The sequence below is a fragment of the Myotis daubentonii genome, chromosome 4, assembly GCF_963259705.1.
Source record: "Myotis daubentonii chromosome 4, mMyoDau2.1, whole genome shotgun sequence".
NCBI lineage: Eukaryota > Metazoa > Chordata > Mammalia > Chiroptera > Vespertilionidae > Myotis > Myotis daubentonii.
Genome location: NC_081843.1, coordinates 18,828,468 through 18,843,085, shown reverse-complemented (window position 1 = coordinate 18,843,085; position 14,618 = coordinate 18,828,468). Strand labels below are relative to the sequence as shown.

The window sequence follows — 14,618 nt, the reverse complement described above, 5'->3', positions numbered from 1 at the left end:
GGGGGGGGGAGGGGGGGTCCCTCAGCCCGGCCTGTGCCCTCTCGCAGTCTGGGACCCCTCAGGGGATGACCACCTGCTGGCTTAGGCCTGCTTCCCGGGGGATTGGGCCTAAGATGGCAATCAGACATCCCTCTGGCAGCCTGGCAGCCCTTGGGGGATGTCCACTTGCCAGTGGGGAGCAGGCCTAAACTGCAGTCGGACATCCTTAGCGCTGCTGAGGAGGCAGGAGAGGCTCCCACCACCACCACTGTACTGGCAGCCATCAGCCCTGGCTTGTGGCTGAGCAGAGCTCCTCCCATGTGAGAGAGCCCTGACCACCAGAGGGCAGCTCCTGCATTGAGCTTCTGCCCCCTGGTAGTCAGTGTGTGTCATAGTGACCAGTCATTCCCAGTAGTTCTGCTGTTAGGGTCAGTTTTCATATTACCCTGTTACTATATAGGATAGAGGCCTGGTGCACGGGTGGGGGCCAGCTGGTTTGAACTGAAGGGTGTTCTGGATCAGGGTGGGAGTCCCGCTTGGATGCCTGGCCAGCCTGGATGAGGGGATGATGGCTGTTTGCAGCTGGTCACACCCCCTTCAGGGTGGGGGTTCCCACTGGGGTGCCTGGCCAGTCTGGGTGAGGGGATGATGGCTGTTTGCAGCTGGTCACACCCCCTTCAGGGTGGGGGTCCCCACTGGGGTGCCTGGCCAGCCTGGATGAGGGAATGATGGCTGTTTGCAGCTGGTCACACCCCCTTCAGGGTGGGGGTCCCCACTGGGGTGCCTGGCCAGTCTGGGTGAGGGGCTGAGGGCCGTTTTCAGGCTGGTGGGTGACTGAAGCTCCCAACCTCTCCTTTTTTTCTTTTTTTTTTTTAATTCTGGGATTTATTTACCTTCTATGGCTGTCACTGGAGCTGAGAGCCAGCTTTAGCCCTGAGGCTCGGCTCCACCTCTGAGACTTCGGCTGCTGAAAGCAGGTTTCTGGGGATTGTTTAGCTTCTATAATTGCAACATAGTTGCTTAGAGTGCAGATCAGAGCTGGGCGGCGACAGGAGGGGATCCTTGGCTTCCTCCATCACTGGAGCAAGCAAGCCTCCTCTTCGCTTCAGCTGCCTGGCTGCCGGCAGCCATCTTGGTTGGCAGTAATTTGCATATCACCCTGATTAGCCAATGGGAAGTGTGTCGGAGGTACGGTTAATTACCATGTTTGTCTATTATTAGATAGGATTTGTTTGTTTATTTATTTTTATTGATTTCAGATAGGAAGAGAGAGGGAAAGAGAGATAGAAACATCAATGATGAGAGAATCATTGATCAGCTGCCTCCTGCACACCCCCTACTGGGGATGGAGCCCCCAACCCAGGCATGTGCCCTGATCAGGAATCAAACATGTGACCTCCTGGTTCATAGTTTGATGTTCAACCACTGAGCCATACTGATGGGACAGTTCTGGTTTTATTTGAAGTGGAGTGAGCATTTCAAGTTCTATCTGAAAGGGTTCTCCTGCAGATTACCCCTCTTCCAAGGTTTCTGAGGGCTCATTTTTCCACTAACATTTTACAGTCCTCTCACTCACAACTCATCAAAATAATATTTAAGACTTGCTTTCATAAGTTGTTTCCAAAGCATTAACTTAGTTTTCATAGAAACAGCTCTCATTCTCACTGAGCTCATTTTTCATCAGTTTCCATAATATTCCACTAAACAATGTAATTATAACAACAAGTGCAGCTGGCAGGGGCAGGTCTGGGAATGCATGCCACCGACTCTTGGCAAGCAGGCCCCTCAAGGAGTGAAGGCAGAGGTAAGGCTACAAAGCAACCACTTCCCAGGATGCCATGGGCATCTGTCAATGTTTTATAAAAGGACTGGGCAGTATGTGTGAATCTGGTAAATGTGCTAAGTGAAGGCTGATTAGGTAAACTTCTTCCATCCACAACCTTACACAAAGCATCTCTCATTTAATATATTTATCAGTTTCACGTGTAGAGTTTTCTCATGGTTATTTGACAGGTGCGCACTTTCTCCACTAGCTGCGGTTTGCCGACCACTGGCTAAGGTGTAGGACAGTGGTTCTCAACCTTGGCTGCACATTAGAATCACCTGGGAATCTTTTTAAAATCCTGATATCTGGGCATCATCCTCCGGAAATTCTGTTTCTTTGTCATCCTCCGGAAATTCTGTTTCTTTGTTACTAATGTTGTGGCCCCACCCCATAACAAAGAAACAGAATTTCCGGAGGATGAGGCCCAGAAATCAGGATTTTAAAAAGATTCCCAGGTGATTCTAATGTGCAGCCAAGGTTGAGAACCACTGGTAGAGGAGAACAGGGACCATGTACCAATATATCTCAGCTACCTAGCACAGTGACTAGCATATGGTTCCTGACCAAAACTATGGCAGGGCCTGGCTGGTGTTGCTCAGTGGATTGAGCCTAGTCCCACAAACCAAGAGGTCGCCTGTTTGATTCCCAGGAAGGGCACATGTCCTGGTTGCAGGTTCAGCCCCTAGTAAGAGGCATGCAGGAGGCAGCTGATCAATGTTTCACTCTCATCGGTGTGATGTTTGTATCTCTCTCTCCCTCTCCCTTCCTTTCTCTCTAAAATCAATAAAAAATGTATTAAAAAACAACTCTGGCAGGAACTCCTACAGCCTGAAACTGTGGTCCATACAACATGTGAGGTCTGGCCAAAGACTGGGTGCTTACATTTCTTTCCCTGCTGTCCTAAGAGCATTGGGAAAGTGTTGGGCATTAGAAAGGTGGGGGGATAAGAGGCAGGGAAAGGTATCTCCAATTCTGAGAGCTCACTTCCAAGGCAGTTGGAAAGTTTCATTATCTGATGTCTGGATGAAGGCAATGGGTTTAAGCCAAGAAGATCATTAGCATTTGCATTCTGCAATCCACATCACTCTTGTATCTAGCAGAAATGAGAAACTCATTTCTAACTGGCAAATTAAATATTGATAATGCAGATCTGCTCTGCAACATCTTTCACACGCCCGCACCAGAGTTTCAGTGTTTCTAAAACTTCTGTCATTTGCATTACAGTGTCTGGATTTCTGTCATAACTGCGGGCGATCTGTAACATTATGAAGTTAATACTTATCATTAAAGCAACTCATTTTTAAAAATATATTTTATTGATATTTTACAAAGAGGAAGGGAGATAGAGAGTTAGAAACATCAATGAGAGAGAAACATGGATCAGCTGCCTCCTGCACACCTCCTACTGGGGATGTGCCCACAACCAAGGTACATGCCCTTGACCAGAATTGAACCTGGGACCTTTCAGTCAGCAGGCCAACGTTCTATCCACTGAGCCAAACTGGTTAGGGGTAAAGCACCTCATTTTTAACCTACATACTAGTAGATGTAGGAAACTTTGCCAGGGAAAGATTGCACTCTAAATGGAAAACAAGTTTCAATCATCAAAAATGGAAGTTGAGGGGTAAAAAAACATTAATAGCTAACAATTATTAAAAACCTTTTCTACACCAGATGCTGTTCTAACAACCTCACACACATTATTTCAATCTTGGTTCACATATGCATACACACACAACTATTGAAATACTTGCAATCATTATCTGCATTAAACATAGGGGATATTGAGGCACAGAGGGTTGAAGTAACAGGCACAAGGACAATTGTGAAATCTAGATTTTATCTCAGGAGGACTAGCCCCCGGCCCCTTCTTCTTCACTACTGCACTTCACAAACAATGTTTCTAAAGTGGAGTTAGATGCTTTGGCTGCTGCAGGCTCTAAGCCCCAGGCACACTCCTATTTGGCTAAAAAGAGAGCTTAGAAATTCTTAGAGACTTGTTAAAGGCACTTTACTTTAAACTCGTTTCCCATAGATATAAACAAAAATTAGGAAAGAATTGGAAAGGGAATAAATAACCTTCCAATTGATTCACCCTTTCTTCATGACTTGATGTTTACCTCCTAAAAGCTGTGAGTATCACAGGGTCAGTGCCTTACACTTCAGGAAATGCTGAGCTACATGTTGGCATACCACACCCATTTCCCATGATCCTTTCTCAGCTCTGCACTCAGGTTTGGAGGGTACAGGGGCATCCCTGGGGATATTTACTGGCAATGGATTTTTGCCCGATAATTGAGTTCTCTCTCAATAGTTGGCCCCGGGCAACTAGGTTTATTTAAACTACTTCCCTGAGCCCAGCTGACTGGACCAGAGCAAACCACTGACCCCAGCTGGGCCCATCGGATCCTTCCCCGGGAATCTGTAATCGGGATGCACCAACCATTAGTCCTACCCCTGCGGGACTGACGCAGCATGAATCTTAGGAGCTGGAAGGGGCCGTGTGCACAGAAATGTAAAGAGAGCCTTTCTCTAGAGAATGAATCCTGAGACGCCTCACAAGGAGAAATAAAGACGGGGATGAGGAAGAAGTGCCTGTGTCTGACAGCTCTCTGAGTCTGACTGCCTGGGAGGCCTGGTGCATGCTGCCTTTTCTGCTTAGGCTAGCCCGAATCAGTCCTTCGTATTGGCTTAACTAAGGGAGAGGCGGGTGTGTTTTTTCCCTGAGCACACCACCCCCACCAACTACAGAACCTGCTTTGGAAACTGCTTTTCAGTGTGGGGAGTTGGGTGGGGGCCATCTGCCCTGCCTGCCTGTTTTCAGTTGTTCGTGTGGCATTCTCCCCAGTGGCTCTCTCATGCCTCTCCCCTACTGTTAAGGAGCACACGTGTCTTTAGAAGTGCTCTCTGTAAGTCATTTCATCCAATCAATAGTCCTCTGAGAAAAGTGTCCCCATTTTGAACATTGGCATCTGGAGCGTTGCAAAACTAGGTAGCGTTAGAACTAAGACAGGAACCCGAGGCTATACCAGAGTTCCTGACCACCTCTAACTGGCCCTCATACTATGCTGACTCCCAAGGGATCCATTGGCCATAGTGTTGATGAGAACTGTGTTCCAGGAACTGATTCTAACCCACCAGAGAGCCAAGTCTTTGCCTGCTGAGTAATAGCAGTGTTCTGACCAAAGTTGCTAAACAGCCCCCAAAACATCTGGTACTCACAGCACAAGAGGTCCTTTTGCAACCAAATATTCTACAGGAATGCTAACAAGAGCGGTCCTTTGGTCCCCTGCCCTAGAAGCACACCATCTTTCCAATAGGTAGGTTGCCAAGGGAGACAAGGGCTACGGAGGCCATGCCATTTCTCTCTTACTTGTTTATTTGTCCAGTTGTCAGTTCCGGATGCCAAAGAGGTCAATGTTGACGGTTGGGCCATGGCAACTGTACAACTAGCACTGCCCCCACCTGTCAGCAGAGATCTTGGGACCCACTGGTCAACGCAACCCATGGAATCAGAGGCACTTCATGGACAGATTTCACGGTGAGCTCTGTGGACCATCTCTCCAATGGAATCCAGTTACAATTTCAAGGCAAGCTCAGAACCGGCTCAGTCTACTACAGACTGAGTAAACTCGAAATGAACAAATGTTCAAGTTTTTGTTGTTGTTGTTGTTCTCTACTTTGCTCATTGAGGTCATGAGCAATCCCAACAGCCTTCTGAGTGAATCATTGTTAGGAGTAACTGGCTGATGCCCTTCTCTTGGGAAGGGTAGGGTCTAGGAAGCTCCCGGACAGCCTCTCTGGGGCTGAGCTGGGGTCTGCCGTGAGGTGCTTCCTGCCTGCTGTCTATCCGGGAGGCAGAGAGGAAACTAGCAAAGGCAGCATTAGGATGCCTCCAAAGAGGAAGAGGAGAAACACACACACAGAGAGCAAAGCTGGGTAAAGCGTCAGTGAGGACTGGCGGATGGGATCTGTGAGACAGAAAATTAGCAGAGAAAACATCTACTGCAAATTCACAAGCAGAGTCCAGACACTTGCTGAGGCTTTATTTGGGGTCCCCACAGTCATGCATTTGGGATGGAGGGACCACGTAAAAGCGTTGGCAGGAAACCAACACCATGAGTGACGTAGAGGGCCCGTGTGGATGCTTCTGTCGCTCTCTACTGGGTAACTCCCCCACATACATGCTCCTCTTCCTCCTGTTTCAGCAAGTCCTGGTTTGGTTCGGGTGACAGTGTGCCTGTCCCTGGAAATAAAATATGGCTGCTGTGGCCAATCACTGAGATCCCCAGTCTGTGGGAATGATTAGTGTACATTTTGGCCAATGAAATCTAGGAAAACATCTGCAGAGGTTTCTGGGAATGACTTTTCTCCAACAACACACAAGAACTATGAGGAAAACCTCCTCCGCCGCATCCCTCCTGCTGAGAGTGTTGTCATGTGAGCACATGAAGCTTCTTCCTCTGGGAAGAAGGGAAGAAAGGCCAGGAGAAGCACGGAGATTCCAAACCTCGGCCTGGCTACCAAGACTTCCCAAAATCAACTTGGCTGTGGGAGGTGATGAAATGCTTTTATCTCTTATATAACACTTAGCTTTTCCATAACTTGCAGACTATATCATTCTAACTGAAAAAAAAAATCTGATAAAATTTTCAAGAGTATTTCTCAGAGAATTCTCTGGATGCAAAAAAAATGTTCTGTGATCAGATGAGTTTGCAGGAAATTGTGCATTAGAGCCATCTCTCTGCATTTCACTTTTGCCCATTAAAGGCTCTGAGAAGTCCTGCAGTTTTTTTAAAAAAAATAGCACAGTTTGAGTGTCTTTAACTTTGCACTTCCTGAAAATTAATTAATCAGAAAATCCAGTTTTAGATGTTATAATAGAATAAATGTCCATTTGGGGAAAAATTAATTTTGAATTTGTGAAAAAATCGGACCAAGTAAAGGAGAAAAAGAAAGGAGAGCAGTAGGAGCAGGTCTTGGCTCTGCCAATCCCTATGCAGTGTCCACCTGCACAAAAGATGCAGGAGCAGTTGCACCTTTCTGCATCCTTTTCTGTTCCCAGAAGGCCAAGAAAAAGGGATGCCTTTTACAAATACCCACTTAAATTCTGACAACCTGAAAGAATGTACTAAGGGAGAAATATAAGCTTGGCAACATGACCATGGTCCAATCATATTGTAGACAAATCAGGAAATGCGATGTGATTGCTGTATTTAAAACATGTTTTAAGAAGTGTGGCCGGCAGACCCCCTTCAATGATATGTGCAACTAAACAGATACCCACTGTTCTCCCAGTGTCTCTCTTTCTAAGAAAAATATAATGAGATTAAGGAAAATGCATTTTATTGAGGTGGCCACGTATTAGCATTTCAGATCAGAACTAAATTTCTTTCAATTTGCAACCTCCAAAAAAAATGACTCCTTAAAAAACATCACATTGATCAAGAGAGTTTGTTTGCAGCTAGAAGAGGGGCTGAGTATATGCAGAATACAGGAAGAAAAGGAGGGAGAGAAGAAAGGCAGGAGGTCAAAGAGAGAGATAGAAGAACAGGGAAGGATGGAACAGAGAACATATCCATAGCCCCACTGGTGTGGCTCAGGGGTTGAGCGTGGACTTATCAACCAGGAGGTCACGGTTCAAATCTGGGTCAGGGCACATGCCAGGGTTTCAGGCTGGTTCCCCGGTTGGTGGTGTGCAGGAGGCAGCCGATCAATGATTCTCTCTCATCATTGATGTTTCTATCTCTCTCCCCCTCTCTTTTCCTCTCCGAAGTCAATAAAAACATACATACATACATATATATATATATATATATATATATATATATATATATATATATATATTTTTTTTTTTTTTTTAAAGAAAATACCCACAGATGAGGCATAGGTGTCAAGGGAGAGGCAGCGCATTAGGACATTGCTGTCTCCCAGGAAGGGACTGGAGATGGAGGATCGAGTGAGTGGAAAGGGAAACCCTCACTACACCCCCTTAGGTATCTGTTACATGTGAACCACATACATCTGTATTCCTTTTATTTAAGTGTGTTATCTATTCATTCAAAACATAAATTAGTTTAAGATGTTTAAAAAAAATGAAAAAGCCTGCCACAGAAACACAGACAGAACACCACTTCTTGCTCTCAGGGATGGGCTTGTAACGGGGCATTGAGAGTCACCCTTTGCACTAAACTATATGACCCGTTACATGGAACCACCACTTGACTTTATTTCACATCATGGGAAGGGCTCTGTTCTCACTCCTAAACCACAGCCCTGTTGACAATGTCCTCATCAGTGCAAAATAATAAGCCCCTCAAACCGCACTCAAGCCCTTCCCTGCCTCCCTGTCTGGGATGTGCCAGCCCAGTCTCATTTGTCATAGAGATTTTGAAATGATCTTAATGTCGCCAAATGTAGCAGGGACTCCTGGAGATGAAGCACACATCCTCTTGACCTAGTTCTGGCCACCGTCCCCATTCAAACAGGAAGAGAAAGCTGAAGTGGGGATACATTATTTACTAGGAAGAACCAGTGATTCAGACGGCAGGGGAAAAGCAACGAGAGAGATCGGGAAAGCTTAACCCATCGTGCAGGATGCTTCATGAAGGCGTCATAGCTGATGTAGGCACACGTGGGACATGGTGGGAGATGAGAGGTTACTAAAGAGGGCCATGCTGGGGGACCATGTAAAAAAAATACGCATCAAAGGAAAAAATCCTCACGTCATTTTCTCGGCTCCATGCCACTGGATTCTGGGGTTTGTGATGTTTGTTAGATGGAAGGATCTCACAGACCTGACACCGATAGCAACTGTGGATGGAAACACGCTACTAGGAGCCATTGTCATCTCATCTCAAGACAGGCACTGAGTGAGTGCCCGGGAAAGTGCCAGTGATGTTAGGGTTATTGAGCACATTGTCCTCATGACCTGGATCCCTTTGAGCACAATGGTTCCCCCAACCCCACACCACGCTGCTGTCGTTTTAAAAGCAGTAGATCCCCCTCGTTTTCATAATAATGAGGAAACAGGACCATGAGGCCTGTGGTCCAGTACAAACTGCCAACAACCATCAGTGACATGAAAGCTGGGCTAATTATGACTTCGAGCTCATCCATCCAAACCATGAATGCCTTTACAAACACACACAAATGGGGATCTCCCATCCTGATATTTCTTGATAGACCGCACCTGTGCCAAGAAGGCCATCAATACAACCCCATGGAAGCAGCCCGGTGTCCCCCAGCTCCATCTAGAAACCAACCATTCTCTCTTTGCATCTAGCATATCTGAGCTCTGAGAGAGCTTCATTTTCAAGAAGGTAAATCACATATGACGCTTTAAAGTCTGTCTCTTTCTCCTTTATGCACAAATGCCACAAAACTAAACGGCCTCTGGGGGAGATGCATTCCCCTAGAACATGCCCTTGACATCTGAGGGGCTCACCCACCCCAGGTCACAGCGAGGGGGCCTTTTAGCCAGTCAGCACACAGCCTGGTAGTCACGTTAGAAGCCAGCAAGACATCCTTTTGACCTTTGTTATGACTTAGGCCTCCTGTTGTACATAAAACGAGTACAATGATGTCAAACGAATTCGAGAAGAGAAGTATTTATTGCTGAATCTAAATCAAAAAATCCATATCTGCTATAATGGCACTTCAAAAGGAGATATACTGTATTTACCAGCCCAATCAATACCAAATTAGCTGGGATAAATATTTTCAACGCTACCAGGCTGTGGACGGAGCCCACTCTTTAGAACCCCATGTCTTGGGAGAGACAAGGACATTTTTGCTTATCACACAGAAACGGAAAGCAGGAAGTGTTCACACGCAGGTGCACCTACCCTTAGCTGCTCTCTGTCACAATTCATCTGCTGCCTTGAAACCTACAAAGAAAAGGAAAAGAGGGGGTGGAAATCAGAAGGTTCTACATGAAAACAACATGAAAGGGAAAAAGGAAGTTGCTTCTAATCACTCGGCTTAAAGCAAACCCAGGATTAATTAATTGCCTATTTACATTTTTCATTAGAACTATTTTTTTTTTTTCTGTAAGCTTCAGTTGGCGTTTCGATTGTGTGATCCAGAAACAATTAGGAGGAGCCGGTCTTGGAGGGCATGAGGAAAGAGGTCCAAGGCGAAAGCTGCCTGGGGCAAAGGCTCCCTCTTGGCATGCTCCCCCTCCCCTCCCCCACTCCACCTTGCCCTGTCTACCAGGTTCAGGCATCCTTCCCTGAGGTCCGTTCAAGGTGGTTGGGAATAGTCACTGGGCGTCACACAGTGTCTTCTCTGATGTTAAGGGCCTGTAGTGTCACCTACGTGTCTTGGCAACTGGGTTACATTTTACGGTCCAGTTCTAAACACATGGTAATAAGCCCCCATGGGACTGCATTGGGGATGATTCTGAGCTCAGTGCTCACACCAGAAAGAGCCTAATCGATCAGGGTATCTTCCCTCCACTCAAAGAGGAGAATGTGGGATATCCACACCATGCATCGCTTATCCTTGCCCTACCAAAGCCTGCTTCTACAAATCTAAAAGGCTTCTCTGGGGTGACCATGTCATTGATTGTTCCAACAGGAGAATGTGTGTGAGTGAGAGGAGTGGGTGGGCTGCTGCTTGTGCCAGCGACAGCATATGTGGAGTGGGGATGACAAAGCAAGCCGGAGCATATGGGCACGCTGCCTCTGTGGGGACTGCGGACTCTACCGTCCACTCAAACAGTGAGGCCGAACTAAATCACGGGGCTGCATGCACAGTGTGTTCTGTGTGTTTCTGGTATTTTCTTAACCGATGAAGCCACCCCTGACTCTGAGCACCTGACAGTATATTGCAAGTGTTTGAAACTTTTACTAAAGGATAAGAAGGTCTTGGAACTGACTTCTGATGTATATTTTATATATTTTGGAAGGAACGTTTCTTTTTGTTTTACCATCTTTCAAACAAAAACAAAAACAGGAATCTTTACTGAGGATGTGCCAGAGGCCCCAGTCTATAAGCCAGTGTTCTTCCATGTGCCCTTGAACCCAGAAAGATCACCTTCCAGAACAGCTCCCAAGAACATAAGCAGGGATACACAACACATGTTTCTTTACGTGGCAGTTCCCCACAGCATTACTTAGGGAAAAAATCATTGCAAGTACGACAGTATAGAAATGGGAGCACTGGCCATCAATGACAGCGTACTGATTTGATGGCATCAAGCACAGCATTGGGAAGCATGGCTTTGAAATATACTCAAAAGGCACTATTTAGCTTGTTATTTTAAAGAAGCAACAAAGGTGCACAGATGTTATGATTCCTGTTTTATTTTATAAATACAATTCAAACAGATCATAAAAGAGAGGAAGAAAGAACAAGCAAAAAAGACTGGGAGGAAATATATCAAAATATTAAAAAAATAAATGAGTACAGTTCTGTAAATGTATAACACACACACACACATACACACACACACTGGATTATACATTTGAAATAGGTGACTTCATGATATGCTAATTCTATTTCTGCAAACTGTTAGAAAGTGAAGCAGGGCAAATCCATACAGATAAGTGGTTGCCATGGGATTTGGGGGGAGGCAGGTGGGGGGGAAACATGGAGAGACTACTTCCTGGGTTTGGAGTTTCCATTGGGGATGATGGAAGAGCTCTCAATCTAGGCAGGGATGCTTGCACAATATTATAAATGTATTTAACACCCCTATATTGTACAGTTTCAACTGGCGAGAATGGTACATTTCATTCTCTGTTTCTTTCCCCACAATAATACAAACAAAGTGGGCGATGAGGTTCTGATCCTGGGTAACATGGGATGAGCACACCTCACCCCGCCTCTCCCACTCAGAGCAACGATAAATCCTGGATGGGTGGCAGGGAGCAGCCACCTGAGGTCTGTGAAGAGCCCCCGGCAGCAGGTGGACTGAGGAAGAAGACCAGGATTCAAAGTCCCACCAGACAAGATCCAAACCACGCCGCCCCTCCCAGGACCTCCTGGCATCCACATACAGAGCCACTCACCAGGCCCTGAGGGGGAGATCCTCCGCTGTGGACCTGGGAGGTGGGCAAACTCCCTTCGGTCTCCCTCTCTGCCCTCTGTCCACTTGGCCCAGTCGCAGAGGCACGTGAGCAGGGGAAAGGCACCCGCTTTCTGGGTAACAGACAGAAAAGCAGAGTCTTGGGAAAGCAACGATGTTTTGAGGACCTTGGAGAGGGAAGAGTTTGGGCAAATGACCCGATGTAGAGCTTCTGTGAACTCCACACTCAGCCCTGAGTCACATGTAACCAAACAGAGAGCACAGAGCATGAGAACTGGGCTGCTCAGAGCACTGCTGAGGCCCAAAGGAAAAAAAAAAAAAAAAAAACATACAGTGCGACTGAAACTTCATGGCCACACTCAAGGGGCCAGAGCTGCATGTAGCTCTCGAGCCACAGTTTGCTCACCACCGCCCTAGAGAAACCGCTGAAAAAATACAGAAAGTGAGCCCTGGCTGGTATTGCTCAGTGGCTAAAGCACCCCAGGTTTGATTCCCAGTCAGGGCACATGCCCAGGCTTGATTCCCAGTAGGGGGCATGCAGGAGGCAGCTGATCAGTGATCCTCTCTTATCACTGATGTTTCTATCTCTCTCTCCCTCTCCCTTCCTCTCTAAAATCAATAAACATCTTTTAAAAAAAGTGATATACCCAAAACAAATGATGTTGACTAACTGGATGTTTGTATGCAGAAAATAAACAAAACCACACACCCTGACCTCAACCTCACACTTAATACAATAATTAACTCAAAATGGTTCATGTTTCTAATTGTAAAATATGAAACTTAACGAGAGATGCAATTAAAGAGTTGGTGGGGGCAATATTGCTTTCTTAATGCTTTTCTGTAGTTTCAAAAGTATCCTTTATGTCACACAGAGCATTTATAATTGGAAAATATTTTAATATTGGTGCCTTGCAGAAATATAGGTGTTTTAAAATGATACTGTGATAGTAATAGCTCTCATGTTCATTACATAAATAAAACGCTTTATGTAATAACAGGATTAATATGTTTAACATCTGTCTTTGAAAATCACAAGGGCTGTCAGACTCATTGAGCACAATAACAAGAAACAGGTAAACTTCTGCCCTAAACTATGTGCAGTGAAGCCATCTTATAATGTTCCTATTTCAAAGTCTATCGATTGCAAAATTCAATGGTAGCCATAGAAATAGCTATGTTGTCCTACAAATAAAGCTGATTAGCAAAAATGGGATTTGAAGATAATAAAAAAGGCCATATGAGTCATCTTTATAGTGGACATTCGTGGGTTTGGTTTGTTTGTTGGAGTTTTTATTTTATTTTTATCAAATTTATCGAGGTGACATTGGTTCATAAAATTATATAGGTGTTTTGGGTGTACAATTCTATAATACACCATCTGTATAGTGCATTGTGTGTCCTATGTAGATCGACGGAAGTTAAGCACTATGTGTGTTGTAATCCTACACAGAATCCCATATTGTTTGGCCTATATTCTCGCAATAATATCTCGCTTCTCCTTTCGGGTCATGTATCTGTCCAATGCCATAAATTCTTTGTGAATTGGATATCATCACTACCACACTCCACTTGCTGCGTAATAGCGCCTCACCTGCCATTACCTCAGTAACACACCCTTCTCAGTAAGGTGACCAGCGACCCCTTCCTCTTCAACTAGTGATCCCCAGCAAGCAGCCAGTTGTGCAAGATGGCGAGTCCCATCATGAGTCTGTCTTTGTGTTTCACACAACCGTCCCTGTAAGATGCACTAATGCTCCAGGGGCTCGCTAAGTGATTGCTAGGCCTACTGAGGCTCCTGCAAACATTTCCCCTTAAGCACCCTGGGAGCGGTTCGGAGAGAAAAAGACACCTGCTGCTCCGTATCCTCTGCTATGAAGAAAGGCCCTTCTGCACACGCTTTAAAAGGAGCCCTGGAACATGGAGAATATGTACACTTTACTAAATGTCATTTCATTTGGAACTAACGTGAGATATATATTTTTTTCTCCCATGGCAGTTGTACACAAGCCCATGTTTTTATAGCCTAAATGAAAAAAGGGAAAGTGGGAGGTCTGATTCTGCTCCTTTAAGATGCTCCCAGAGAATCAAATACCACTCTCGATAGGGCTGCCAAGTAAGCACTTATGAAAGGTTAGGAACTGAAGCAATAAACTTCAGCAGGAGACCCTTTGCTTTCCTGGTTGAACGGGATATTTAATAGCGGGGATTCATCTTCCCCCACCTCCTATCTTCATGTAGCCAACAGGGCCGAAGACTCTTTCCCAGACTCAGCCTTTTTCATCTGCTCCTGACTTGGAGCTCTCTCTTATCAGTCCTTCCCTATTACCAGTCTGATTTCCCCTCCCACACATCAGACTAGATCTGCAAGGGAAAGGACTGAATCTTACTCGGCTTTTTTTTTTCTTCTAGAGATTAAAACAATGTTTGGAAACCATTTATTTTGTCCATCCATTCATTCTTTCATATATTCAACAACAAATACATATGTGTGTGTCTGTGTGAGTGTGTATGATGCACCTTCTGAATGTCAGCTACTGTTCTATGCACTGAGAATATAATAGTAAAGAGGGCTTCTGGAGTTCATTGTCTAAGTGGGGAAATGATGAGTGAATCGACGGTTATGATACAGTGAATATTTGCTACAAGGAGAATTTAAGCTGTGCCCATGGCACGTGGAGGGACAGCAACCTTGCCTCTGAGAGCTTAAAAAGGTATTAATGTTTTCTGTTTGTTTTGTCTTTTAGGACATGTATCTAGAGAAAAAATGTGGGGGGAACT

At 45.4% G+C, this 14,618-nt stretch overlaps 1 protein-coding gene across 22 annotated transcripts in view; it reads right to left on the bottom strand.

Annotated features, from left to right (window-relative positions):
- The window catches only part of RBFOX1 (RNA binding fox-1 homolog 1), a 1,463,300-nt gene that overhangs the window by 586,757 nt on the left and 861,925 nt on the right, over nt 1-14,618 (bottom strand). For all 22 annotated transcript variants that reach the window (XM_059693106.1, XM_059693100.1, XM_059693095.1 and 19 more), the window contains one exon: nt 9,652-9,693. In XM_059693106.1, coding sequence (XP_059549089.1) covers nt 9,652-9,678 — 27 coding nt within the window. In that variant the 5' untranslated portion in view covers nt 9,679-9,693. The remainder of the gene's footprint in view (nt 1-9,651; nt 9,694-14,618) is intronic.